Source organism: Microcebus murinus, chromosome 22 (assembly GCF_040939455.1).
Source record: "Microcebus murinus isolate Inina chromosome 22, M.murinus_Inina_mat1.0, whole genome shotgun sequence".
NCBI classification, from domain to species: domain Eukaryota; kingdom Metazoa; phylum Chordata; class Mammalia; order Primates; family Cheirogaleidae; genus Microcebus; species Microcebus murinus.
Window position 1 is genome coordinate 26,431,985 of NC_134125.1, and position 27,461 is coordinate 26,459,445.

At 41.7% G+C, this 27,461-nt stretch overlaps 2 protein-coding genes and 1 pseudogene across 4 annotated transcripts in view; 1 reads left to right on the forward strand and 2 right to left on the reverse strand.

Annotated features, from left to right (window-relative positions):
- Nucleotides 1-695: 695 nt before the first annotated feature.
- HIRA (histone cell cycle regulator) overlaps nt 696-27,461 on the reverse strand; it is a 101,909-nt gene continuing 75,143 nt past the window's right edge. For all 3 annotated transcript variants that reach the window (XM_012776596.2, XM_020285319.2, XM_075996783.1), the window contains one exon: nt 696-1,564. In XM_012776596.2, the coding sequence (XP_012632050.1) occupies nt 1,448-1,564 (117 nt within the window). In that variant the 3' untranslated portion in view covers nt 696-1,447. The remainder of the gene's footprint in view (nt 1,565-27,461) is intronic.
- Nucleotides 12,800-13,752, forward strand: LOC105877740 (heterogeneous nuclear ribonucleoprotein A1-like; annotated as a pseudogene).
- LOC105877742 (small ribosomal subunit protein eS6-like) lies at nt 18,809-19,669 on the reverse strand. The gene has a single exon (XM_075996788.1). The coding sequence runs from the start codon at nt 19,602-19,604 to the stop codon at nt 18,855-18,857; it is 750 nt and encodes a 249-aa protein (XP_075852903.1). The 5' UTR covers nt 19,605-19,669; the 3' UTR covers nt 18,809-18,854.

Below are 27,461 nucleotides of genomic sequence, written 5' to 3' on the forward strand. Positions count from 1 at the left end.
GTGTGGCTTTTGATGTGTCCATGCCCCCACATGCTGTGTGCTGGCTTTGTTGGGCATGCACAAGTGCCTGGGTGTCATCCGGCCAGTTGACATCCGGGTGAAACTCAAGAGTGGGAGGGCCACGGGCAGGGAAGCAGCCCCAGAGATGTCAGTGGTCAGAGTTACCTAGCCTTCTAAGTCCATGGCTCCTTCTCCAGACTCAGGATCACATGTGGCGGACAGGGTGGCTTTGATAAGGACTAGGACCCAGGGGTTGGGTTGCTCAGTGCGCTTGAAAATTCTGTGATTCTATCATCTCCTGTGGATCAACATTTGGACCAGGTTCTAAGGAAATTCCAGCTTTCCTAATAATTCTTTAGCACACCTGTGCCTGTACTTACTGATTGCCTTTCATGAAACTGGCCAAGCAGTCAGCTGCAGTCCTTGGTGTCCAGTGTGAGCAAGACCTGGGACACAGTGAGGCTAGAACCAAGGACCTCAGTGCCTTGTGTGGGAGATGACACGTGTGAGGTGGCCTGCCTGCTAGCCCCAGGTCAGCTCAAGGTGCTGCACAACCTGGGAAGTGACACCCACACACTGTGAAGAAGGTGGGGGGAATCAGCAAAGATCCCTTCTGTTACTGCCTGCTTCAAGCGAGAGAGCCACAGTGGGCGGAGGAAAGTGAAAGTTAGAAGGAAAAGGCGAGAGAAGCCAGGATGGTTTGGTATCCAATGCGTGTTCATTTATTTTACACTTACAAAAGAAATTGCCCACCCCTTTGCCCCATTCCCCCCAAAACAGTCTCTTTTTACAAACATTTAAAAATTAAAACCAAATGAAGATAGACAAGTTAATTTCAGTACAATTATTTTTCAGTGTAGCTGTCATAATTAGTTTAAATTTCCTACAAGTGACCAATGTCCAAGTGACTTATAGGGAAATCCTGATTATTAGCCAAAGGAAAATTCCATATTACAAGTTAGCAAATTCTAGTACAAAAATAGTCCATGTGTCGGAACAGCTTTCCTTTTACATCGGTCTCAGGTCAGTTTGCTGACTGCGTAATACCTAACGCTCCAGATTCTCGCTCACAAATGGCTCACTCGTCGTAGCTGAAGCAGAACAGCACCTGCAGTGGCAGGGGCTAGTGTCCACCTTGGGGCCGTGCTGGAGATGGCAGGCCTGGGAGTGCCTTGCTGGCCCCAGGGCAGCCGGGCAGAGCCCCAGCCCTAGATTCGGACGGGGGGCCTGGAGGGAGGGGTGAGCTGCCCCTCCTGAGGCAGCATCGGGCCCAGGACACAGGGCACGTCTGCCTGGGGAGCTGGGCTGGTGCTGGTACAGGACAGCACGTTTCCTGCCAGTGGCTCCTCCTCCCACGCAGCCTGGCCAGGTCAGAGGCAGCCCGGTGTGCTGTAAGTGGCGAGAGTGTAGCCCTGCCCTTGCTGCAGCCCGGGTAGGCCAGGGCAGGCTACTTGTCCCTTAGGATATCGAGCTGTTCCTGACACTCGGTGAAGAGGCGCTGGAAACGGATGTTCTGCCCGATGACTGGCAGCAGCTCCTTCAGCAGCTCCCTCTTCCGCAGACCCTGTGGGCACAGGAGCAACAGCTGAATGAAAATAGCAATGAGGAGACCTGACTGTGAGGACCTTCCCTGGCCTGGCAGAGACCCTTGTGTCTGCCCATTGGAGAAACCGAACCACGGAGAGAAAAGAACGACTCCTCTGCAAGCAAGAAACCACGGCAGAGCTGAGAGGCTGGGCCAGGCCTGTGTGCAGGACAAAGCGGCAGGCGGAGGGAGCAACGTGGCAGGCGTGGGAAGATGGGGCTCGCCCAGGATCTGCTGGTGCAGTCACTGCTGACCTTCTAGTGACAGGGCAGTGGGTAAAGTGGCTTGGCCTTCCAGGGCAGGATGAAGGTGACATTAAGGCTGAGGGCCAGGTGGATGGCCACTTGGGAGGGGCTGTTCCCTCATGTTGATGTCTCTAGGGTTTAAGGTCAAGCCCTAGGGCAGTGACTGGCTCTGGTTTTCCAGTCCTAGGGCTCTCTGCCCTTGGCTCTTGGTCATGCTTCCTCTCCATCTGGGCATACTGGCACCACAGCCTGCAACACACGCTGCAAGGTGGGGTCTCTGCGATGGGTATACTTGTAACAAGATTAGAAATGATAGGAAAGAACCAAGCATAAACATTAGGCTTGAGTGACACAGAAGCTGCAGGAGCTGAGATGAGCAGGAGGATGGGTGCTGTGAAGACCAAGTCAGATGGAGGAGCAGCCATGCTCCAACAGGGAGGCTCCATCAGAGTTCAATAGTTGGAACAGAAATTGTAAGGATCTGGATGAGTGAAATGTTCACTACCTGATCTGTTACAGAAAAAGATTGCCGACCTAAAATAGATCACATTTTCTGACTAAAACACAATTGAGTAAAACTCATGGATCAAAGAGGAAATTTTAAATTATTTATTTATTAATCCATCTATCCATTCATTCATTTACTTATTTTTAGGGTCTTGCTCTGTCATTTAGGCTAGAAGGCAATGGTGTAAATCAGCTCACTGCAACCTTGAGCTCTTGGGTTCAAATGATCCTCCTGCATCAGTGTCTCAAGTAACTGGGACTACAGGAGCATGTTGCCGTACCTGGCTAATTTTTAAAAAAATATTGTAGAGATGGGGTCTCGCTATGTTTCCTAGGCTGGTCTTGAACTCCTGGCCTCAAGCAATCCTCCTACCTCGGCCTTCCAAAGTGCTGGGATTACAGGTCACCATGCTTGGGCTCAAAGAGGAAATTAGTTTTAATTAATTGAAATTAAAAATGACTTACAAGAGAATGGTAATAAAATCACTAAAGACTCCAACACTGGTGAGATTCAACAAAAGTAGGGCTTTCAAAGGCATTTACAGACACAAAACAGCTTGTACTAATTAGAGAACATGAAAGAATGACAAGCCAAGACTCCAACCTAAGGCATCAGGGGAAGGGAAAAGAAAAACAAAAAAGGATGTCAGGAAAAAAAATTTACAAAGGAGAATATAATAAAAATTGAAATCAATAAAATTGAAAACAAAGATTCAATAGAGAATATGAATAAAGACAAAAGTCATTGTTTGAAAAGTCTAAAGAATAAACCTCTGACAAGATTAATCAACAAAGAAGAAAGCTCAAAGAGATAATATCAGGAATAAAAAAGTGACGTAACAACAGATATAGAAAAGAGAAAAACATATGGGTACTGTCAACAACTTTATGTCAACAAATTTGAACATTTAATGAATTCCTAGAAAAATAAAATTTATCAAAACTTTCTCAAAAAGAAACAGGAAGGATGAGTTAATTATCACCACAAAGAAAACACCTGGTATACTAGGTTTTTAAAGTGCCATCTAAGAAACTTGCAAGGATCACATATTTCCAATTTTATACAAACTCAGAGAACAGAAAATGAGGAACTATTCCCAGCTCATTCTATGAAGCAAATATAACCTTGATTCTAAAACCAGACAATGATAGCATGAGAACAGAAGATTCCAGGCCTATTTTACCCATGAAATCAGATATATAAATCCTTTATAAACTATTAGCAATCAATTCTAACAGTGAATAAAAAAAGAACCATCACTAAAGTGAGTTTATCCTAGAAAACAAGGAGAGTTTACTATTAGAAAACTTACAAATATAAATGACTGTTAACAGATTCCAATACTGCAGAGGCGTGCTCAGCAGGAGCAATAAGACATGGGGAAAAGGCACAGACTTGGAGAATAGTATTAAATGCTTACTTAAGATGACCTGATTGCTTACTCCACTTAGACAAAACTACTGTTACACAAATTAATAAAAATAATAGAAATGTGTAGAAAGATGGCTAGTGACTAATATAACGAAGTAAAATGCATTTATATACAAGCAACAATGAATAATTTAAAAACATAAATAAAATATCATATAGAATAGACACAACCATGAAATATCTAAGAATAACTCTAACAAAAGATGTGCATGGTCTATGTGCTGAAAATTATAAAACTTAAAGGCACTGAAGAAAACCTAAATAAATGAAGAGATAATATAGTATGATAAAGATGCTAACTATTTGCAAATGGACCTTCTGATTCAATGTATCTCTAATCAAATGCACACTAGGGTTTTCAGTGGAACTTGACAAGCTAATTCTGAAATTTATATGGAGGAATAAAAAGCCAAGAATAGTTAAGATACTCACTAGCCTATCAGATATGTAGGTTTATTATAAAGCAAAAGTAATTTAGAGATATCTTGTAGACACATCGACACACTTTGTTATATGGAGAGGCAAAACACACAATGGGGAAGAGGGGGGGTGCTCAATAAACGAAGTCCGAGAAACTAGTTTTCCACATGGAACCAAATAGAAGTGGATTCTCAATTCACAACATGCCTCCAAAGGGTTAAGAACTGAAATGTCAAAACTGTTAAAGAATCTTAATGGGAGCTTTGAAAAAATGGCGGATTAGGGGTGAACTCCTGGCTCTGTGCTTCCAGAGTAGGAGGTGAAGAACCTGGACAACTACACACGAATGAATCGCTCTCCCACAGGATCAGCTTCGTGAATCTGCAGAGAAGCAGTGCAGGACAAGCAATGCTGGGAAAAAAAGGTGAATTGTAGAATCCACTGCAAAGTCTCGAGAGTGTGAGATATACAATAGGGAATAGAGCGTGGGACAGCCAATCCTGACGGCTGGCCGGAGCAGTGTGATCTGACCCACAGGGGCACGATTCTTCCTCCACCGACCTCCACACCCACACAAGCAGGGAAGCTCCTAAAGTCAGTGTGAAGTGGTAGCACAGGCTGACAGTCTGTGTGGAGTAGAGACAGGAGTGGGACTTCTCCTCTCTTTTGACCTCTCCAGTGTGCAGTGTTGGGCCTGCTTTGGGCAGAGGAGGGACTGGTCCGAGCGAGCAGACACTTCCCAGTTTCGCAGGAGGGAGCTTAGAGATAGGCTTCTCACTTCATGAGGCTACCAGGACCAGAACAAGGGAGGTGAACACCAAAGAGGAGGCTCTGCCCTTGCAAATGGCTGAAGATTTGGCTGGCACAGGGTGGGACAGAGTACAGATCCCTCCTGCTGAACAGTTGTGAGTCAGTGTGTTAGGGAAGCAGTGGGCTCAGCAGGTGGCTCTTAGACTCAGTGTGCCAAACCCAGTCCCGCTGCCTGCCATGCAGTTGCCTCCAGCACTGGCTCTCAAGTGGTGGGCAGTCACCATTCTGGGTGTCCATAGCCTAAAGTCACCGGGGCATGTTGCCCAGGCAACAGACTCAGGCAATGGCCCTACCTCTGCCCGGCAGAGCAGGTCCTGCCCTTGGAGGAGGGGAGTAACGAGAGAAGCTGCTTTCTCTCCCAACCCTGCCACTGGCCTTTTCATGCTGGCGGCTTAAGCTCTGCCTTTGAAGGGATGGACAAAGGAGAGAGATCACTTTCTTGCCTGAGTTGCCAGGTGGTCTTGGGCGGCCCCCCGTCCTACCTGGCTGCCTGTGTTTCATGCCAAAAGGACAGACCCCACCCTTAGAAAGGCAGAGTAGCAAAGGAGGCTGCTTTTCGAACCGTGACCCAGGGCAACATTACTGCCCCTACTTTCCTGTGACTCGGCCACTGGGGGGCTTCGCGCCAAAGGGACAGACTCTGCCCCTGGAAGGGCGGAGTAGTGAAAGGGGCCGCTTTTCGAGCCCAGACGCACCCCTTTGCTTAGTCTCTGCCACTGGGCTCCTATGCACCAAAGGGACAGATCCCACCCTTGAAAGGGTATAGTAGCGAAGGAGGCTGCTTTTCAAGCTTCTTTGAACCACGGTGGCATCACCACCACCACCTTCCGGTGACTTGGCTGCCCAGGTGCTTTGCACAAAAGGGACATACCCCCACCCCTGGAAGGGCATAGTAGCGAAGGGGCTGCTTTTCGAGCTAAGTCCCGCGGTTGCCTCTTTGCTATGACTTGGTCCCAGGCGCCTCCTACCAAAGGGACAGACCCCACCCTTGGAAGGGCAGAGTAGCGAGGGAGGCTGCTTTCTGGGCTAAGACCCACCAGGGTGGCGGACGGCCCTTGGCTTCGACCAGGCCAATGGTATTTCATACAGAAGGGACTGACCCCGCCTCTGGAGGGGTGGAATAGTGAGGTGGGCCACTTTCTGGTTTGGGACCCTCAGTGGCCTTGGGCAGGGCTTCTCCAACAGCCCTGAGGTGTGTACTTCATACCAAGTAGACAAACCCTGCCCTAGGAGGGGCGGAGTAACGAGAGTAGCGACTTCCTGGGCTGAGGTGGTGGGCAGGAAGTGCCCTTCCCCCAGTCCTGTGGGTTATCTTCCCCTCTGGCAGGGCAGTCCTCGCCCTTGGAGGAAGGGAGAAATGAGAGAAGACATTTTCCAGGCTGGGACTTGTGGCATCTCAGCTGATGCCCTCTACCCCAGCCCACCAGGACAAACTCACCCCTTGAAAGCAGGGAGAAAGGAGAAAAGTTGCTTTCCCTGCGTGACTAGCTTGAATCTGTGGGACCTTGGAACTAAGCCAAGGGAACAGATTGCTGATTTGATAAAGTAGGTTGGTTTTGATCATCTGATAAGATCATAACACAAGGGCTTGTCCTTAGCACCCAGGTTCTTGCCAGCTTAGGGGCTTGTGGTCTGGGAAGGAAAATCTTGACCAGAGTCCTTAGCAATTGCACCAATTGACACCCTCCATCAGGAGCTGCTCCACAAAAGTGGCAAAGGAGCCCTGAATAACATATTAGCAGCTATTCCCTAGCTGCAGATCAAGCAACCTCTGAATAATACTCTCTTAGGCCGCCAATATCTATTGCTCTTCTCACCTGACCTAAAGTGGTAACAGGGCTCAAGTAACCCTTGGGAATGCCATGACATTCCTCAAAGACTGAGGCACCTGTATATCCCATTTGGGGGTTTAGAGCTCAATACAAAGGTATTGGAATACCTTGATAACTGACTCTTCCATGCAAACTACAAGCAACAAAAGAGAGGGTAACCTCATAGCCCAATACAGTGCCTTCTACCACAAACTAGTGGTCGGTAGTGGAGTCACACACACAAGAGTGATCCAACTCTTGGAGTCTAAGCAAGAGATCCAAACTCACTAATCTCCATAAACAGAGGGTGAAGACAACAGGTCAGAGATAACCCAACAGGCTAAAACACCGCTAAGACAATACAGGACCAGAGCACACCTCCCCAGCTCTGCCAAGCTTTGACTTCTTTTGGAGTCAAAGATTTAAGTCCATAAACCAGTCCCAACACCCCAAGTCCTTGACAAAGTAGCCTGATGAGAAAGAATCAGCAAAAGAACACAGGAAACACGAAAGATCACAGAGAAAAGTCGCCTCCTAAAGAAAATATTCGATCTCCATCAATTGATACCAACTTACACAACATAAGCTTGACGATAATGCCCATGTGCTAAACAAATTGGATGAAGAAAAAAGAATGCAGAAATAAGAGAAAAGACCAAAACATACAAGAAATGTGAGATTACATAAGGAAGCCAAATACAGGAATCATTGGCATCCTAGAGGGATAAGAAGAAAATTCGCAAGGGCTGGAAAACTTATTTCATGGAATACTGGAGGAAAATATGCTTGGCCTGGCCAGAAATCTTGATATCCAAATTCAAGAAGCACACAGAACTCCTGGGAGACTCAATGTGAAAAGGCAATCACCACGTCACGTAGTTATTAGGCTGACCAAAGAAAACACGAAAGAAGCAATTCTCTGAGCAGTGAAGCAAAAGTAACAAATAAACTACAAAGGAAAGCCTATCAGACTAGCTGCAGATTTCTCAACTAAAACTTTACAAGCCAGAGGGATTGGGTGGCTATGCTTAATCTTCTAAAACAGAATAATGCCCAACCTAGAATTCTTCATCTGGCAAAATAAAGTTTCATCTATTAGGGAGAAATAAATTCATTCCCAGACAAGCAATCACTGATGGAATTTACAAAGACCAGACCAGCCCTACAGGAAGTACTCAGACCTGCATTACACACTGAAGAGCACAATAGACACTCTTCAAAGTAAAATCATTCAAGAGTTAAAGGCTAGAATTTGCAATTCATGATGGCTCAAGAAGTAAAACAAAACAGGTTTTCATCCAACAATATGAATGGAAATCTACCTCAAGTTTCAATCTTCTCAATAAATGTGAATGGCTTAAACTGTCCTCTGAAGAGACACAGACTGGCAGAGTGGATAAAAATCCACTAGCCTAGTATCTACTGTCTGCAGGAAATGCATCTAGCCCAAAAAGATGCCTTCAGGCTAAAGATCAAGGGTTGGAAAACAATCGTCCAGGCAAATAGAGGTCAAAAGAAAGCAGGGGTAGCTATACTATTTTCAAATAACATAAGCTTTAAAAAAGCAAAAGTAAAAAAGGACAAAGATGGCCACTATATAATGGTGAAAGGGAATACACAACAAGAAGAATTAACAATTCTTAATATTTATGCACCCAATGCAGGAGCACCGAGTTACATAAAGTAAACCTTGTCTGATCTAAATAGCATGATAAACAATAACGTCATAGTAGCAGGGGACTTCAACACCCCATTGAATCTATGTATCTTCTCTGACCACAGTGGTATAAAATTAGAGTTCAATTCCAACAGAAATATTTACTACCTCTCAAAGTCATGGAAATAAGGCAATCTATTATTGAATAACTATTGAGTCAAGGAGGAAATACAGAGGGAAATCAAGAGTTTCTTCAAACTAAATGATAACGGAGACACAAGTTATCAAAATCTGTGGGATACAGCAAAAGCATACCTGAGAGGAAAACTAATAGCAATAAATGCCCACACCCAAAAAATAGAAAGCTTAGAAATCGAGAATCTAATAAATAGTCTCAAGGAATTGGAAAAGGAAGAGCAAACCAATTCCAATCCTAGTAGAAGAAAAGAAATAACTCAGATCAAAGCAGAACTAAATGAATTTGAGAATAAGAGAATTATACGGAAGATCAACAAAACCAAAAGCTGTTTTTTTTTAAAAGATAAACAAAATTGACAGCCTTCTTGCTAGATTGACAAGAATTCAAATGGAAAGGACTCTAATGAACTCAATTAGAAATGAAAAAGGAAAGGTCACAACAGACACCACAGAAATACAAAATGTTATTTTTGATTACTATAAAATCCTAAATACCTGAAAACTACATAATGAGGAGGAAATGGACAAATTCTTGGAAACATACAACCTCCCTAAGTTCACCCAAGAGGTAACAGAATTTCTGAATAGATCAATCTCAAGCTTAGAAATTGGAGTAGCAATTAAAAACCTCCCAAAACGGAAAAGTCCTGGACCAAACCAGAGTTTTACCAAACAAACAAAAAAGAACATATACCTAAACTACAGAAATTATTCCACAACATTGAGAAAGATGGTATCCTTCCTAACTCATTCTACAAAGCCAACGTCACCTTGATACCAAAGCCAGGAAAGGACACAACAAAAAGAAAACTACAGACCAATATCCCTCATGAATATAGATGCAAAAAATCTCAACAAAATTTTAGCAGATGGAATTCATAAGCACATCAAAAAAATAATTCACCATGACCAGGTGGTCTTTATATAGGGATGCAAGGCTGGTTCAACATATGCAAATCTATAAATGCAATTCACCTCATAAATAAAAGCAAGAACAAAGACCATATGATTCTCTTAATAGATGCAGAAAAAGCATTTCACTAAGTCCAATACAACTTTATGATAAAAACTCTTAACAAAATAGGCATAGATGGGTCATACCTTAAAATTATCAAGTCCGTTTATGACAAACCCACGGCCAATATAATTCTGAACGGGGAAAAATTGAAACCATTCCCACTTAGAACCAGAACTAGATAAGGTTGCCCACTATCTCCACTTCTATTCAGTACAGTGCTAGAAGTCCTTGCTCGAGCAATTAGACAAGAAAGGGGTATTAAGGGCGTCCACATGGGGGCAGATGAGATGAAACTCTTGCTCTTTGCTGATGATATGACATTATATCTAGAAAACCCCAAGGATTTATCACAGAGACTCCTAGAATTGATAAATGAATTCAGTAAAGTCTCAGGATACAAAATTAATACACACAAATCAGAGGCATTCATAAACACCAACACAGTCAATCTGAAATTCAAATAAAAAACGCAATACCTTTTATAATAGCCTCAAAGAAAATTAAATATCTAGGAATATATTTAACAAAAGATGTTTACAAGTACACAGATGGGCCAAAAAGAAGAAGAAAAAAGAGAAGAAAGAAATATTTAAAATAATTTTATTTTATTTTATTTTTGAGACAGAGTCTCACTCTGTTGCCCAGGCTAGAGTGAGTGCTGTGGCATCAGCCTAGCTCATAGCAACCTCAAACTCCTGGACTCAAGCGATCCTACTGCCTCAGCCTCCCGAGAGGCTGGGACTACAGGCATGCGCCACTATGCCCGCCTAATTTTTTCTATATATATCAGTTGGCCAATTAATTTCTTTCTATTTATGGTAGAGTCGGGGTCTTGCTCTTGCTCAGGCTGGTTTCGAACTCCTGACCTCGAGCAATCCGCCCGCCTCGGCCTTCCAGAGAGCTAGGATTACAGGCGTGAATCACCACGCCCGGCCTAAAATAATTTTAAAGATAAAAAAAAAGATGTGGCCATAAATAGAAAGAAATTAGAAAGAAATTCTACCATAAATAGAAAGAAATTAATTGGCCAACTGATATATATATATAGAAAAAATTAGCCGGGCATGGTGGCGCATACCTGTAGTCCCAGCTACTCGGGAGGCTGAGGCAGGAGGATTGCTTGAGCCCAGGAGTTTGAGGTTGCTGTGAACTAGGCTGACGCCACAGCACTCTAGCCCGGGCAACAGAGTGAGACTCTGTCTCAAAAAAAAAAAAAAAGAGATGTGAAAGACATATACAGGGAGAACTATGAAACACTAAGAAAGGAAATTGTAGGTGATGTAAACAGACAGAAAAATCTACCTTGCTCATGGATTGGTAGAATCAATATTGTTAAAATGTCAATACTACCTAAAGTGATCTACAGAATTAATCCAATCCCTATCAAAGTACCATCACCATTCTTTACAGATGTAGAAAAAAATAATTTTATGCTTTGTATGTAACCAGAGAAGACCTCGTATAGCCAAAGCAATCTTAAGTAAAAAGAACAAACTGGGAGGTATCAGTCTACCAGACTTCAAGCTGTACTACAAGGCTGTAATAGCTAAAACAGCATGGTCTTGGCACAAGAATAGAGACATAGAAATTTGGAACAGGACTGAGAATCCAGAGATGAAGCCATCTGCATATGGTAATCTAATCTTTGACAAAGCAGACAAAAATATACACTGGGGAAAAGAATGTCTTTTCAATAAATGGTGCTGGGAAAACTGGATAGCTACATGTAGAAGAATGAAACTGGATCCCCACCTCTAACCTCTCACAAAAATCAATTCAAGATGAATAACAGACTTAAACCTAAGGCATAAAACCCTAAGAATTCTATAAGAAGATGTTAGGAAGACCCTTTCAGATATTGGCCTAGGCAAAGAATTTTTGAAGACCCCCAAAGCAATCACTGCAAACAAAAAGAAATAAATGAGATCTGATCAAATTAAAAAGCACAGCAAGGAAACTATCATTAGAGTGAACAGATAGCCTACAGAATGGGAGGGAATATTTACTCTCTACAAATCCAATAAAGGGCTGATAATAAGAATTTATCTAGAACTTAAAAAAAATCAACAAGAAAAAAATCAAACAACCCCATCAACAAATGGGCAAAGGAAATGAACAGAAACTTTTCAAAAGACGACAGAATGCCCAGCAAACATATTAAAAATGCTCCACATCTCTAATTATTAGAGAAATGCAAATCAAAACCACAATGAGATATCACCTGACCCCAGTGAGACTGGCCTCTATCAAAAAATCCCCAAAACAACAAATGCTGATGAGGATGTGGAGAGACAGGAACACTCTTATACTGCTGGTGGGACTGCAAATTAGTGCAACCTCTGTGGAAAAGAATTTGGAGATACCTCAAAGAGCTAAAAATAGAAATGCCATTCGATCCAGCAATAGCACTATTAGGCATCTACGCAAAGGAGCAAAAGATATTCTATAATAAAGACATCTGGGCTGGGTGTGGTGGCTCACACCTGTAATCCTCAAGGCTCACACCTGCACTCTGGGAGGCCGAGGTGGGTGGATTGCTCAAGGTCAGGAGTTCAAAACCAGCCTGAGCAAGAGCGAGACCCCGTCTCTACTATAAATAGAAATAAATTAATTGGCCAACTAATATATATAGAAAAAATTAGCCAGGCATGGTGGCGCATGCCTGTAGTCCCAGCTACTTGGGAGGCTGAGACAGTAGGATTGCCTCAGCCCAGGCGTTTGAGGTTGCTGTGAGCTAGGCTGACGCCACGGCACTCACTCTAGCCTGGGCAACAAAGAGAGACTCTGTCTCAAAAAAAAAAAAAAAAGACATCTGCACCTGAATGTTTATGGCAGCACAATTCACTATTGTAAGGATGTGAAAACAACCCAAGTGCCCGCCAATTCATGAATGGATTATTAAAATTTGGTATATGTATACAATGGAATATTACTTAATTATAAGAAACGACAGTGATCCAGTACCTCTTATATTTTCCTGGATAGAGCTTGAGCCCATTATCTGAAGTGAGGTATCACAAGATCGGAAGAATAGAGATACGCTCGTTAGGTTACTCCTTTCTGCCCGTGGGCGCTGCCGAGGAAGCATCATTGAAGTCTCTCTTCCCACTGGCATTATGTCTAAGTCAGAGTCTCCTAAAGAACTTGAACAGCTGTGGACGCTATTCATCGGAGGGTTGAGCTTTGAAACGACCGATGAGAGTCTGATCTGAGGAGCCAATTTGAACAATGGGGATCACTCACAGACTGTGTGTAATGAGACCCAAACACCAAGCACTCCAGGGGCTTTGGGTTTGTCACATACGCCACTGTGAAGGAGGTGGATGCAGCAATGAATGCACAGCCACACAAGGTGGATGGAAGAGTTGTGGGACCAAAGAGAGCTGTCTCTAGAGAAAATTCTCAAAGACCAGGTGCCCACTTACCTGTGAAAAAGATCTTTGTTGGTGGCATTAAAGACACTGAAGAACATCACCTAAGAGATTATTTTGAATAGTATGGGAAAACTCAAGTGATTGAAATCATGACTGACAGAGGCAGTGGCAAGAAGAGAGGCTTTGCTTTTGTAACCTTTGATGACCATGATTCTGTCATTCAGAAATACCATACTGTGAATGGCCACAACTGTGAAGTAAGGAAAGCACTGTTGAAGCAAGAGATGGCTAGTGCTTCATCTAGCTAAAGAGGTTGAAGTGGTTCTGAAACTTTGGTGGTGGTCGTGGAGTTGGTTTTGGTGGGAATGACAACTTTGGCTGTGGAGGAAACTTCAGTGGTCGAGGTGGCTTTGGTGGCAGCCGTGGTGGTGGTGGATATGGTGGCAGTGGGGATGGGTACAATGGATTTGGTAATGATGGAAGCAATTTTGGAGGTAGTGGAAGCTACAATGATTTTGGCAATTACAATAATCAGTCCTCAAATTTTGGACCCACGAAGGGAGGAAATTTTGGAAGCAGAAGCTCTGGCCCCTATCTATGGTGGTGGAGGCCAATACTTTGCCAAACCACGAAACCAAGGTGGCTTTGGTGGTTCCAGTAGCAGCAGTAGCTATGGCAGTGGTAGAAGGTTTTAATTATTCCCAGGAAACAAAGCTTAGCAGGAGAGGAGAGCGAGAGAAGTGACAGGGAAGCTACAGGTTACAACAGATTTGTGAACTCAGCCAAGCACAGTGGTGGCAGGGCCTGGCTGCTACAAAGAAGACATGTTTTAGACAATACTCATGTGTATGGACAAAAAACTCAAGGACTGTATTTGTGACTAATTGTATAACAGGTTATTTTAATTTCTGTTCTGTGGAAAGTGTAAAGCATTCCAACAAAGGGTTTTTTTTTTTTTTTTTTTTTTTTTTGAGACAGAGTCTCACTTTGTTGTCCAGGCTAGAGTGAGTGCCGTGGCGTCAGCCTAGCTCACAGCAACCTCAAACTCCTGGGCTCAAGCGATCCTCCTGCCTCAGCCTCCCGAGTAGCTGGGACTACAGGCATGCGCCACCATGCCCGGCTTATTTTTTTATATATATATATCAGTTGGCCAATTAATTTCTTTCTATTTATAGTAGAGACGGGGTCTCGCTCTTGCTCAGGCTGGTTTTGAACTCCTGACCTTGAGCAATCCGCCCGCCTCGGCCTCCCAAGAGCTAGGATTACAGGCGTGAGCCACAGCGCCCGGCCCCAACAAAGGGTTTTAATGTAGATTTTTTTTTTTTGCACCCATGCTGTTGATTGCTAAATGTAGTAGTCTGATCATGATGCTGAATAAATGTGTCTTTTTTTTTTTTAATGTGCTGTGTAAAGTTAGTCTACTCTGAAGCCATTCTGGTAAACTTCCGCAAAAGTGTGAAGATAGGATTCCTTCAGGGTGATGCCAGGTTCTATTTGAAATTAATTTACAACCTGCTAGGGTGGAGAAGCCATTGTCTTCAGAAACCTTGGTGTAGTTGAACTGATGGTTACTGTTGTGACCTGAAGTTCACTATTAAAAGGGGTCATGCAAGGAAAAATCATGGAATTATTGGTTATAAAGATGATTGTTGGCATATCCTATGCAATATATCTAAATTGAATAATGGTACCAGATAAAAATTATAGATGGGAATGAAGCTTGTGTGTCAACCATTATCATGTGTAATCAATAAATGATTTAATTCTCTTGAAAAAAAAAGATATGAAGAATAGGTTTCACATGTACTTGCCATCAAATTGGCACTGAGTGATCAACACTATGGTACTCACACGGTAGTAATATTCTCTAGGGATTAGGGGGTTGGGGGGGTAAACTCACAACTAAAGGACATGGTGATCATTGTAGAGAAGGGCTTGCCTCTAATCCTCATTTGTGTGACGCAAAGACATAAAATGTAACCAAAATGTTTGTACCCTCATAATATCCTGAAATAAAAAAAAATTTTTTTGAACATCTCTTCAAACTCAAAATCAAGATTTCATTTTTCTCTTCTATTCAATGTCCTAATGTCTGATGGTTAAAATGGATATAATTCTAATCCTCTTTAATTCATTCATTTACCATAAATGTGTATACTATGTACGTGCTCAACATATAGCAGAGAACACAGCAGATAAAGATTCTTATCCTCATAGAACTGGCATTTGAATGGGGGGATAAAGACAATGAACAATGTAAATAAGTAAACTATGTGGTACAATAGAGATCTAATAGGGCTGTAAACACCAGCAGATCAGAAGGAGGTAGCAGAGGGAAATTGGGGTATGTGTTCCTCTGGATGCTTCCCTTCTGGGTTGAAAGGGATGGAAGGAAGATACCAACAAGATACCAACAAGAGACCACAGCTCTTTTCAAGTGGCCTTCTTCACCCAGCTTTCTCTGATTCAAGTTTCTCTAACCACTGTCTACTGTACTGGCTCTGTCTTAGGAGTTGTAGTGAATTGTTATTGTTTTTGGGAGGGGTTAGTCCTACCCCTAGCCTACTAACTCCTTTGTAAATAGTCTTTTTATTCAACTTTACTCAGATTTCCCATTTGAAATGTGGCATTGGTTTCTACTTGGGCCCTTTTAGTCCTTTTATTCAAAGATAAGAAGGGGCTTAAAAATAAGTAATCACAGGCAAAGAGGACAAAAGTACCCAAAAGTTACATGCATTTTAAATCCACATCTCATGGGAGAAACTTTTGAATGGCATATATCTTTTTTTTCTTTTGAGAAATCCAGATCCACATATACTTAGGATTTTTAAAATATCAGTAAAACATTCATGAAAGCCACAAATTTGCCTGTTCATACAGGCTTGACAACTGGAAAATAACTAAAAAGAGTCTTATAAAACATAAACTAATTAGATATATTTCAGTTTAAAAATCTAATGTGTCCACAAAATGTGGCATTAACATCAATAACATGTATGTAAAAATTAAGGCTCAGGGTCCTCTCAGGCCATTTTTGTGGATGCATCTTTCCTAGGCCTATGCATGTGCTTTTTTTCCAGTTTCCCCATACATAGCTACTTTTATTTATTTGTTCGTTTATTGGGTTTTTTAAGAGACAGAGTATCTTAAAAAGTGAGAAAGGAGCAGAGACCTTATTTGAAGAAATAATGGGCTGGCTCATGCCTATATAATCCTAGCACTTTGGGAGGCTGAGGTGGAAGGATTGCTAAAATTGCTAAAATTTGTCCCAGTCTTTGTGGGCTGATTAGTGAAGGTGTTCCCCTGCATGGAACCAGCCCACAAAGACTGGGATAGTAGTCTCCAGCACCCAATATTCAAAACAAGATCACAAGGCATATAAAGAAATAGAAAAATATGGCTCATTCAAAGGAGTAAAATAAATCTCCAGAAACTGACCCAAAAGAAACATAGGTCTGGGACTTATATAACATAAGACTTTAAATTCACGAGAGGGGTTCAACAGACTTGAACAGGCAAAAAGAAGAATTAGCAAACTTGAAGACAGGTCATTTGAAATTAATTTGAGTCTGAGGAGTAAAAAGAAAACAGAATGAAGAAAAGTAAACAGAGCCTAAGGGACTTATCATAACACCATCAAACAGACAAATGTACACACTAGGGGAGTTCCAGAAGGATAAGAAAGTGAGAAAGGAGCAGAGACCTTATTTGAAGAAATAACGGCTGGCTCATGCCTCTAATCCTAGCAATTTGGGAGGCTAAGTCAGGAGCATGGCTTGAGGTCATGAATTTGCAACTAGCCTAGGCCACACAGCGAGACCCTGTCTCTACAAATAAATAAATACATTAGCTAGGCATGGTGGAGTGTGCTTGTAGTATCAGTTTCTTGAGAGGCTGAGGCAGGAGGGTTGTTTAAGGTTTGAGGTTGCAATGAGCTATGATTGCAGCACTGTACTCCAGCATTAATTATGTTGCAAGACCCTATCTCTAAAAATTTTAAACAAAATAAAAAAGAGAAATAATGGCTGAAAGTTTTAAAAATTCGAGGAAAGACATGGATCTACAAATACAAGAACCTTAGTGAACTCCAAATAGGAAAAACCAAAGAAATCCACACAGAGATACATTGTAATCAAACTTTGGAAAATGAAAGAGAAAGAGAAAATCTTGAAAGTAGCCAGAGAAAAGTGACTTATCAAATAAAGGGCATACTCAATAAGATTATCATTACCGCCAGTGGGATGACATATTTAAAGCACTAAAGAAAAATATGAACCACCAAGAATACTATATCTAGTAAAATGGTCCTTCAAAAACAAGGGAGAAATTAAGACATTTCCAGGTAAGCAAAACTTAGAGAGTTCATTACTACTAGATCAGTTCTACATGAAATGTTAAATGTAAACAAAAGGATGCCCAACAGAACAGTAAAGGTTAATAGATGGACAAATATAACAACAATAACATTACTATAATTTTGGTTGGTAACTCCAGTTTTTATTTTATAAGATTTAAAAGAGAAAAGCATAAAAATAACTATAAATCTCTTAATGTGTACACAATATAAAAAATATAATTTATGACAACGATAACCTAAAATGGGTGAGATGAAACTATAAAAAAGTTGTATGCCGTTGAAATCGTATTATTATCAGTTTAAAATAGATTGTTATAACTTTAGAATGTTTTATGTTATCACCATGGTAACCTCATATAAAATATCTATGAAATATAAACAAAAGGAAATGAGAAGGGAATCAAAACATGTCACTAAAAAAATTAAACACAAAGATAGCAATGGAGGAAATGAAGTACAAAAAAGCTATAAAATATATAGAAAATGAATTTAAATGGCAACATTAAGTCTTTATCCGGAAGCAACTACTTTAAATGTAAATAGATTAATCTCCTAAAGTAATAGATTTTTAGAATAAATTTCAAAAAAGGATTCAATTATATGCTGTCTATAAGGGACTCACTTTATATCTAAGGATACACATAGGTTGAAAGTGAAATGATAGAAAAAGACATTCCATGCAGCCAGGTGTGGTGGCTTAAGCCTGTAATCTTAGCACTTTAGGAGGCTGAGGCAGGAGGATTGCTTGAGGCCAGCCTGGGCAATAGTAAGATGATGTTTCTACAAAAAGTAAAAAAAAAATTAGCTGGATGGGGTGGCATAAGGAGGCTGAGCCAGGAGGATTGTTTAAGCCCAAGAGTTTGAGGTTGCAGTGAGCTATGATAATGCCACTGCACTTTAGCCTAGGTAACAGAATGAGACCCTGGTTATTCCATGCAAATAATAAGGAAAAGAGAGCAGGAATGGTTGTACTATTATCAAACAAAATAGTCTGTTACAAGATTGTTACACCAAAAACTACTAGAAGAGACAAAGGAGGACACTGATAATCATAATTAATGATAAAAGAATCAATTTAAAAAGAAGATATAGTAATTATAAACATATATGTACCAAACATCAGAGCTCCTAAATATATAAAGCAAATACTGTCAGAATTCAAAGGAGAAACAACTCTACAATATTAGAAGACTTCAATGTCCTACTTTCAATAATGGATAGAACCAGAGAGATGATCAATAAGGAAATGGTGGATCTGAACAGCACCTGAAGCCAAAGGGAACTAATAAACACATAGAGAACACTCCACTAAAGAAAGCATATTCTTCTCAAGTGCACATAAAACACTACGCAGGATGGACTATATGTTAGGCCGCAAGACAAGTCTTTTTTTTTTTTTTTTTTTTTAGGATATGGTCTTATTATTTAACTCAAAAAATCTTATTTTTGGCTCGACTCAGACTTAGAAGTAGATGCTCTCAGAGAGGACAGCCTACGTCTCTTGGCAATCTGTTCCTGGCGCTTTTCTTTGGCCTCCTTCATTCTCTTAGCCAAAAGTTTAGCATATTCTGCAGCCTCTTCCTTATTTTTCTTAGTGCGCTGCTTCTTCAGAGCAATACGCCGGCGTTTATGTTGCAGGACACGTGGAGTTACAAGTCGCTGAATCTTGGGTGCTTTGGTCCTAGGTTTCTTACCTTCTTTATTTAAGGGCTTCCTTACAACATACTGGCGAACATCATCTTCTTTAGACAGATTGAAGAGTTTGCGGATTCTGCTAGCTCTTTTGGGCCCCAGACAACGAGGTACTGTAGTATCAGTCAGTCCAGCGATATCCTTCTCTCCTTTTTTTACAATAACCAAGTTGAGAACACTCAGGTTGGCATCCACAATACAACCACGAACAGATTTGCGCTTTCTTTCTCCAGTTCTCCTTGGTCTGTAACAGGAATGCCCCTTCCTCAGTAGCAGGCGAACGCGGCCATGGGTCAAGACTCCCTGCTTCATGGGGAAACCTTGCTTGTCGTTCCCACCACTGATTCGGACCACATAACCCTTCCATTCTTCACCCAGAGCGTCGGCAGCAACTTCCGTGGCCATACGCTTCTCATAGAAAGTACGAAGTTCGCGTTCATCGTCCACTTCAATGAGTTTCTGGCAGCCAGTGGCTGGGAAGGAGATATTCAGCTTCATCGTGAAGCAGCTGATTGCCTCCGAGGCGCCACGAAAAAGAGCAAGATAAGTCTTTATACATTTAAAAAGACTGAAATTGTACAAGCTATCTTTTCTAATCGCAATGAAATGAAACTAGAAATCAACAGTAGAAGGGAAACTGGAAATACAATGTTGTGGAAATTAAAGAACACTGTTAAACAACCAATGAGTCAAAGAAATCACAAGGGAAATCAGAAAATATATTGAGACAAATGAAAATGAAAACATAACATACCAAAACTTATGGGATGCAGTGAAAGTGGTGCTAAGAGAAAAGTTCATAGCTGTAAATATTTACATTAGCAAAGAAAGATCTCAGCTCAATAGATTATACCTTAAGGAACTAGAAAAAAATGAACTAAACCAAAGCTTGCAGGAGGAAGCAATAAAAATTAATACAGCAATAAACAAAATAAAGAATAGAAAAACAATAGAGGTAATCAACAAAACCAAGGGTTGGTTCTCTGAAAAGATCAACAAAATTGTCAAACTTTTAGCTAGACTAACAAAAAAGGATAGAAGACACCATGATGAAAATCAGAGATAAAACAAGGATAGTGCTATGTACAGTGTAAGAAGAAGAAAAAAGAAAGAAAACAGGGAATATTACAACCAATGCCACAAGAAAAACAAAAGGATTATAAATAAGAGAATACTATGAACAATTATATGCCAAATTTGATACCTAGATGAACTGGAAACACAAAGCCTACCAAAACTGAATCATGGCCGGACGCGGTGGCTCACGCCTGTAATCCTAGCTCTCTGGGAGGCCGAGGCGGGCGGATTGCTCGAGGTCAGGAGTTCGAAACCAGCCTGAGCAAGAGCAAGACCCCGTCTCTACTATAAATATAAAGAAATTAATTGGCCAACTAATATACATATATAAAAAAAATTAGCTGGGCATGGTGGCGCATGCCTGTAGTCCCAGCTACTTGGGAGGCTGAGGCAGCAGGATCGCTTGAGCCCAGGAGTTTGAGGTTGCTGTGAGCTAGGCTGATGCCAAGACACTCACTCTAGCCTGGGCAACAAGGTGAGACTCTGTCTCAAAAAAAACAAAAAAACAAAAAAAACTGAATCATGAAGAAATAAAAAATTGAAACAACAACAACAAAAAAACGGCTGGTTTAACATAAAAATCAATGTATTAATAAAAGATCACATTTTCAGGCAAGAAAACTGAATCAGTAAACAAAAAACTCCCAAAAAGAAAAGCCTAGAAATGGCTTATCTGGTGTATTCTATGAAACATTTAAAGGAGAACTGAGAGCAATACTCTACATGCTCTACTAAAAACCTGAAGAGGTGAGAATACTTCCTAGTTCATTCAATCAGGCTACCATTACCTTAACACCAAAGCCAGGCAAAGATACTACAAGAAAACTACAGACCAATATTCCTTTTGAACATTGATGCAAAAATCTTCAACAAAATATTAACAAAAAAATTTCAAAAGCATATTAAAAGAATTACACACCATGACCAAGTGGGACTTATTCCTGGAATGCAAGGATGGTTTAGGGCTGGGTGCAGTGGCTCACGCCTGTAATCCTAGCATTCTGGGAGGCTGAGGCAGCCGGATCACTCAAGGTCAGGAGTTTGAGACCAGCCTGAGCAAGAGTAAGACCCTGTCTCTACTGAAAATAGAAAGAAATTAATTGAACAACTAAAAATATATAGAAAAAATGAGCCGAGCATGGTGGCACATGCCTGTAGTCCCAGCTACTCAGGAGGCTGAGGCAGGAGAATGGCTTGAGCCCAGGAGTTTGAGGTTGCTGTGAGCTAGGCTGACGCCATGGCACCCACTCTAGCATGGGCAACAGAGTGAGACTCTGTCTCAATAAAAAAAGGATGGTTTAACATAAAAATCAATGTATTAGTTAAAGATCACATTAACAGAATGAAAGAAAAAAAACCCATATGATCATCTCAATGCAGAAAAAGCATATGAGAAAATTCAACATCCTTTCATGACAAAATCACTCAACAAACTAGGAATAGAAGAAAACTACACATAACTCAACATAATAAAGGCCATATGAAAAGCCCACAGCTAACATCATACTCAATGGTAAGGCTAAAACCTTTTCTTCTAAAATCAGGAACAAGACAAGGATGCCTGCTTTTGCCACTTTTACTTATTAATAATATAGATAGTATTGGAAGTCCCAGCCAATAGGACTAATAGCAGTTAGTCAAGAAAAGGAAACAAAAGGCATTCAAATTGGGAAGGAAGAAGTAAAATGATCTCTGTTCACAGATGACTTGATACAAAACTCTACAGATTCCACAAAAATACCTGTTAGAGCTAATAAATGAATTCAGCAAATTTTAAAGATACAAAATCAACACACAAAAATCAGTTGAATTTATATATACCAATAATCCAAAAAGGGAAATAAAAAGCAATTTCAGTCACATAGTATCAAAAAAAAAAAAAAACAAACACTTGGGAATAAATTTAAACAAAGACGCGAAAGACTAGAATACTAAGAAGTACAAAATGCTGCTGAAACAAATCAGCATATCTATAACGTGTGCCAATCTCCTAAAACATTTTCTAAAAGGTGCATAATGACAAAATGGTTTAATAGGGAAAACGTCTCAGATACTGCATAATTTGATATACTGTAAATGAAGAGATGTTAAAAAGGTTGACTATTTGTGAACTACAGAGTCATGCACTCAAGGTTTTTGCATATTATTTTCTTCATTCAAGGAAGCCATGGGCATATATATACAGTGTGGCTCTAACTGAGCATCTCAGCAAGACATAGTAAATGAAAAGACAACCCACGTTCATGGATTGGAAGACTCAATACTGTCAAGATGTAATACTACCCAAAATGATCTACAGATTTAATGAAATTCCTATCAAAATCCCAACAGTGTTTTTCTCAGAAAAAGAAAAATCGATGTTAAAATTCATATGGAGGCCGGGCGCGGTGGCTCACGCCTGTAATCCTAGCACTCTGGGAGGCCGAGGCGGGCGGATTGCTCGAGGTCAGGAGTTCGAGACCAGCCTGAGCAAGAGCAAGACCCCGTTTCTACTATAAATAGAAAGAAATTAATTGGCCAACTAATATATGTAGAAAAAACTAGCCAGGCATGGTGGCGCATGCCTGTAGTCCCAGCTACTTGGGAGGCTGAGGCAGGAGGATCCCTTGAGCACAGGCGTTTGAGGTTGTTGTGAGCAAGGCTGACGCCACGGCACTCACTCTAGCCTGGGCAACAAAGCGAGACTCTGTCTCAAAAAAAAAAAAAAAAAAATTCATATGGAATTTCAAGAGACCCTGAATAGGCAAAAACAATCTTAAAAAGAATAACACACTTCCTGATATCAAAACTTATTACACACATACACAGAAAAACTCAAACGCCCTCCTAAAACCATATTATACAACTACTACACCTTTCAACTTTTGAGCTATGTGTCTACATCATTATAAAAGAAATTTAAAATAAATTTTAAAATTAAAAACTGAAAAACTTGATTTAAAAAAAATGAAAGGGTATGTAGTAAACTACTATAAACAAAGGCAAACATTCTGCCTGCTTGTGGTACCAGGAGCAAGCTGCAAGAGGACCCATCCTCTGGCCTGAAGGCTGGTGTCAATACCCACAGCCACCAAGTATTATTCCCTCAACTTTGGGCTCTTGGAGAAGGATGGTGTCCCCACTGTTTCAGGTTGGGATGTGTAGACCTCTGTATGGTCTGGGACACAGCTCATCACCTCTCTGATCAGTGCCACAGGCCCTACACTGAAGACCTCAGCAGAGGGAAGCTTCTTAAGAGCAGGGCCTGGCTAGAGAGATAGGGGCCAACACAGAGCCCAGGAATCTGAAGGGTAGCTGTTTAGAGCACTTCTGCTTCTTGTCTCCCTCCCTTGTACACTGAAACAGGATCCTTGAGGTTGAACAAAGTCTAAATCTTTGAGGTCCTCATGATGCTCTGGGAGTTCAAATCACAGACAGTATATAAAGAGCTCCTTCATGCCAATAAGAAAAACAAATGACAAGAAAATATTGCCACAGATAGTTCAAAGAAAAAGGCTCTTAAACATATGAAACGATGCTCCCCTAATAATCCCTCTTGGGAAGGCTGCTGAGTCAGCACTGCTGGTTAAAAAGTCCACCTTCTACCCACAGTTGCATTTCCCCAGTTATCTCAAGGACCCACATTCACTCGGTGATCACTTCTCGCCATCAAGTGTTCACAAAGAAATTCAGCAAGAGAGTAGAGGGCTCATGCTCACTCACCTCCTCTGACCCCAATATCTAGATGAAATGAGAGTAAAAAATGTAAAAGAAAAAAAAAGGAATAAATTTAAAATAGTGCTGAGGTCAGGAGAGGATGTGGCAGACACTGGTATTGGTTATGTCCACATCTGATCTAAGACCTCTTCCACATTTTCTTTTTAATAGAGGCAGAATTTTCCCAGCCTCCACTGCAACAGGGGTGCCCGAGTGGTTTAATGGTGCCTGTGAGGTTGGGCTAACTTATGGGGAAGGTCTTCCATTGCTGATGACAGGGGTGGATGTTGCTGGTACCAGCTTCCCCCTCTTCTTCTTTCTTGAACTTGGACATGAAAGTCAGCCCCCTTTTGACTATGAGGAAAAGGTCAGGAGAATCACAGAGATGTAGGCTACCACATTTCCCCATATAACTTGTTTTGGAGGAGAGAAAAAACATTATTTCATCTACCATAAGATGAGTTATCATTTACCTGCAGCTGAAGGCATCTGTCATGGATATCAGGGACTATGAACAGATCAGCAATTTTAGGCAGTATATAGAAGGTAGAAAGCAGAGTCACTGACAGGTGACTCTGGCAGGGAAATGACAGGTTCTCCAGGGCAAAGCCTCAATGGAGTGTCCTACAAGGAGTTGGTAAGAACAACCAGCAGAAGGAGGGGAAATGGAGAAGAAATCATGGCCATCTGCTCCTTCTATCTGTACTACTATGGCCCAGGGCACTTGCCTTCAGGCTGAGACAGAGAACTGCTATGGTGAACTTTGGTTGGTGTTTCAGGCTAAGACTGCCAGAGTGGGAGCTGGGTCACAGAGTGAAGCCCCACAACCTGGCCACGAGGGGGCTGGCTGGGCAGGTGCCTGCCTGTCTTCGTTCTAAGCAGGTGGCCTGTCAGCCTGCCCTGGAGGTGAGGTGTGCTGGGGAAACAGCTCTGCGCTTGCAAAGCAAACCTGAGCCAGCTACCAAACAGGGTCCCTCATCTGTAACTACAACCTAACAATCAAGGATCCCCAAATGATAGGAGAAAATGTTCAAAAGTAAAGACAACAATGAACAAATCAAAGCCTAAACCCAGAAAAGGCAGATAATTCATGGATCAAGTAAAGATGTTCTGGTCAGCATGTGCAGCTGACAGCTGAGATGATATTACAGGCTTTTCCTTCTAGTAACAAACCAGGCAATTCAGAACCTTCCCCACTGAGAACAGGGAAAAAAACTGGACAAATAGAAGCAGACCTCAGAGAACTATTGCGTTAGTGACAAAAGACTGAGCCGTGCTGTGGGGAAGGCAGAAATCCAGACAGGGATGCCTTTGCTTTGGAAAGATTTATCCATGAGGAAGATCCTAAGCAGAGCTTCTATTTGACTTGAGAGTCTAGGGGGACCAAAGCAGGGGTGAGGGCCCAAGAAAAGTGGGGTCCCTGCTAACTCACCCCTCCTTTGTGCTGGTACTTCAAAGGTATGCAACCTAGAATAAGAGTAAACTGGAGGTAAACCAGCCCCTGTACCAACTAGTGCCCAGCTTTGAGTCCCAGGTAGCCCAGAAAACCTCAGTCCCTGGACTGGAACAAGGTATCTCTGCAGTGCTGGTGCCTCAAGAAGCTGGCAGTGGCAAACAGAAGTGTTCTCTGGAAGAAGATAACAGCACCTTAGGCCTTAAACTATTTCTACAAAGAAGTTTTCAAATATCATATCCAGCAGACAGTATGGTCCAAATAACTAGAACATAAGGAGATAAGATATGAGGCTGGGCAAGGTGCCTCATGCCTGAAATCCTAGCACTCTGGGAGGCCAAGACAGGAGGATTGCTTGAGGTCAGGAGTTTGAGACCAGCTTGAGCAAGAGCAAGACCCCATCTCTACAAAAAATAGAAAAATTAGCCGGGTTTGATGGTGAGCCTGTAATCCCAGCTACTTGGGAGGCTGAGGCAGAAGGATCACTTGAGCCCAGGAGTTTGAGGTTGCAGTGAGCTATGATGACACTACTGCATGCTAGCCTGGATGACAGAGCAAGACTGTCTCAAAAAAAAAAAAAAAAAAGAAGAAGAAGAAGACAATATAAATGAGAACCAGCAGAAACATTTACAAACAATGAAAATGGATCTGCAAAGAACCCCAATACTAGAACTATCAGACATAAAACTTTAAAATAAAACAAATAAGCTTACTATGCCCAAATAGATAAAAGACTAAATTAAAAATCTGACAGAGAATTTAAAGTATAAAAAAAGATACTGCAGTTTTGTTTTTGGTTTTTTTTTTTTTTAGATAAGGTCTTGTTCTGTAGCCTGGGCTAGAGTGCAGTGGCATCATCATAGCTCACAGCAACCTCAAACCCCTGGCCTCAAGTGATCCTGCTGCCTCAGCCTCCTCAGTAGCTGGGACTATAGGTACATACCACCATGCTCAGCTAATTTTTCTTTTTTTTTGTAGAGACAGAGTCTCACTGTGTTGCCCAGGCTGGTCTTGTACTCCTGGCCTCAAGCAATCATCTTGCCTTGGTCTCCCAAAGTGCTGGGAATACAGACATGAGCCATTCATTGCACCTGGCTGATACTGTGGGTTTTAAAAAAAGAGGATATATTTCTCAGATGATGGGGCAAATGAAAGGGAAGACATAGTTTAAAAAGAGAACAAAGGAAAATCACTGATCTCTGTCTCTGTTTTCATAGAATGAATGACAGACACGACTTAGTGCTTAGTGTTTTTTCAAAACACCAAGATAGGATTCCCAAAGTACTTACAAAGCAATGGAAATTGTATTTATGTCAGGCTTTTAAGCAACACTGGATGCTAAAAGTCTATAAAGGATACCTTCAAAGATCTAAAGGGAATTGATTTTGAAACTAGGATTCCATTACCCAATGAACTTAAGATATACTGCAACAAAATTTAAAAACAGAATAAAAAACGTAGGACACTGTACATACCAAGGCCTTCAAGGCCTGTGAAAACTGACCCTCTGGCCTTTCTGATTTCTACTCCTTTCACCTTTCCATCCCACAATGCTTGGCTGTCCCTTTACACGCCAAGCTCTCCCACCTCAGGGCCTTTGCACCTGCTGCTCCCTCTGCCTGGATGTTCTTACCCACATCTTTACTGGTCTCTGTCAGTGAGTTAGTTAGGCCTTTCCTGAACACCGATTATGAAACAGCACCTTGTCAATATTCTGCATCCCCCTCTTCTCAATTTTCTTCCACAGGTACTTGCTCACCTGTTCAGTCTGCCTCTCTCTACAAGATGCAGACCCATGAAGGCGGAAACTCAGTCCGCCTTGTTCCCTCTGCCTGCCCTGTGCCTAGAACACGCCCAGACCGAACAGGTACCCATCAGTGACTGCTGGGCAACCACACAAAGCTGCGAGCCAGCTCCTCCTTCCCTGACTCAGCCACTGGCCAGAGCCAGCCAAAGGCGTCTGCAGGCGACCACACGTTCATCAAGCTCTTTCCTTCCACACCCAACCACGCACCAAGTCTTGTTGGTTCTGCCTCCAAAGCACATCTGGAATCTGACTCCTTTCCCTATCCATGTTCACCACACTGATCCAAGTCACCTTCATCTCTTCCTGGGACTGCTGTAGAAGA

What these genes read in the sequence shown, in the direction of transcription:
- LOC105877742 (XM_075996788.1), bottom strand. Translation starts at nt 19,604, where the DNA reads ATGAAGCTGAATATCTCCTTCCCAGCCACTGGCTGCCAGAAACTCATT.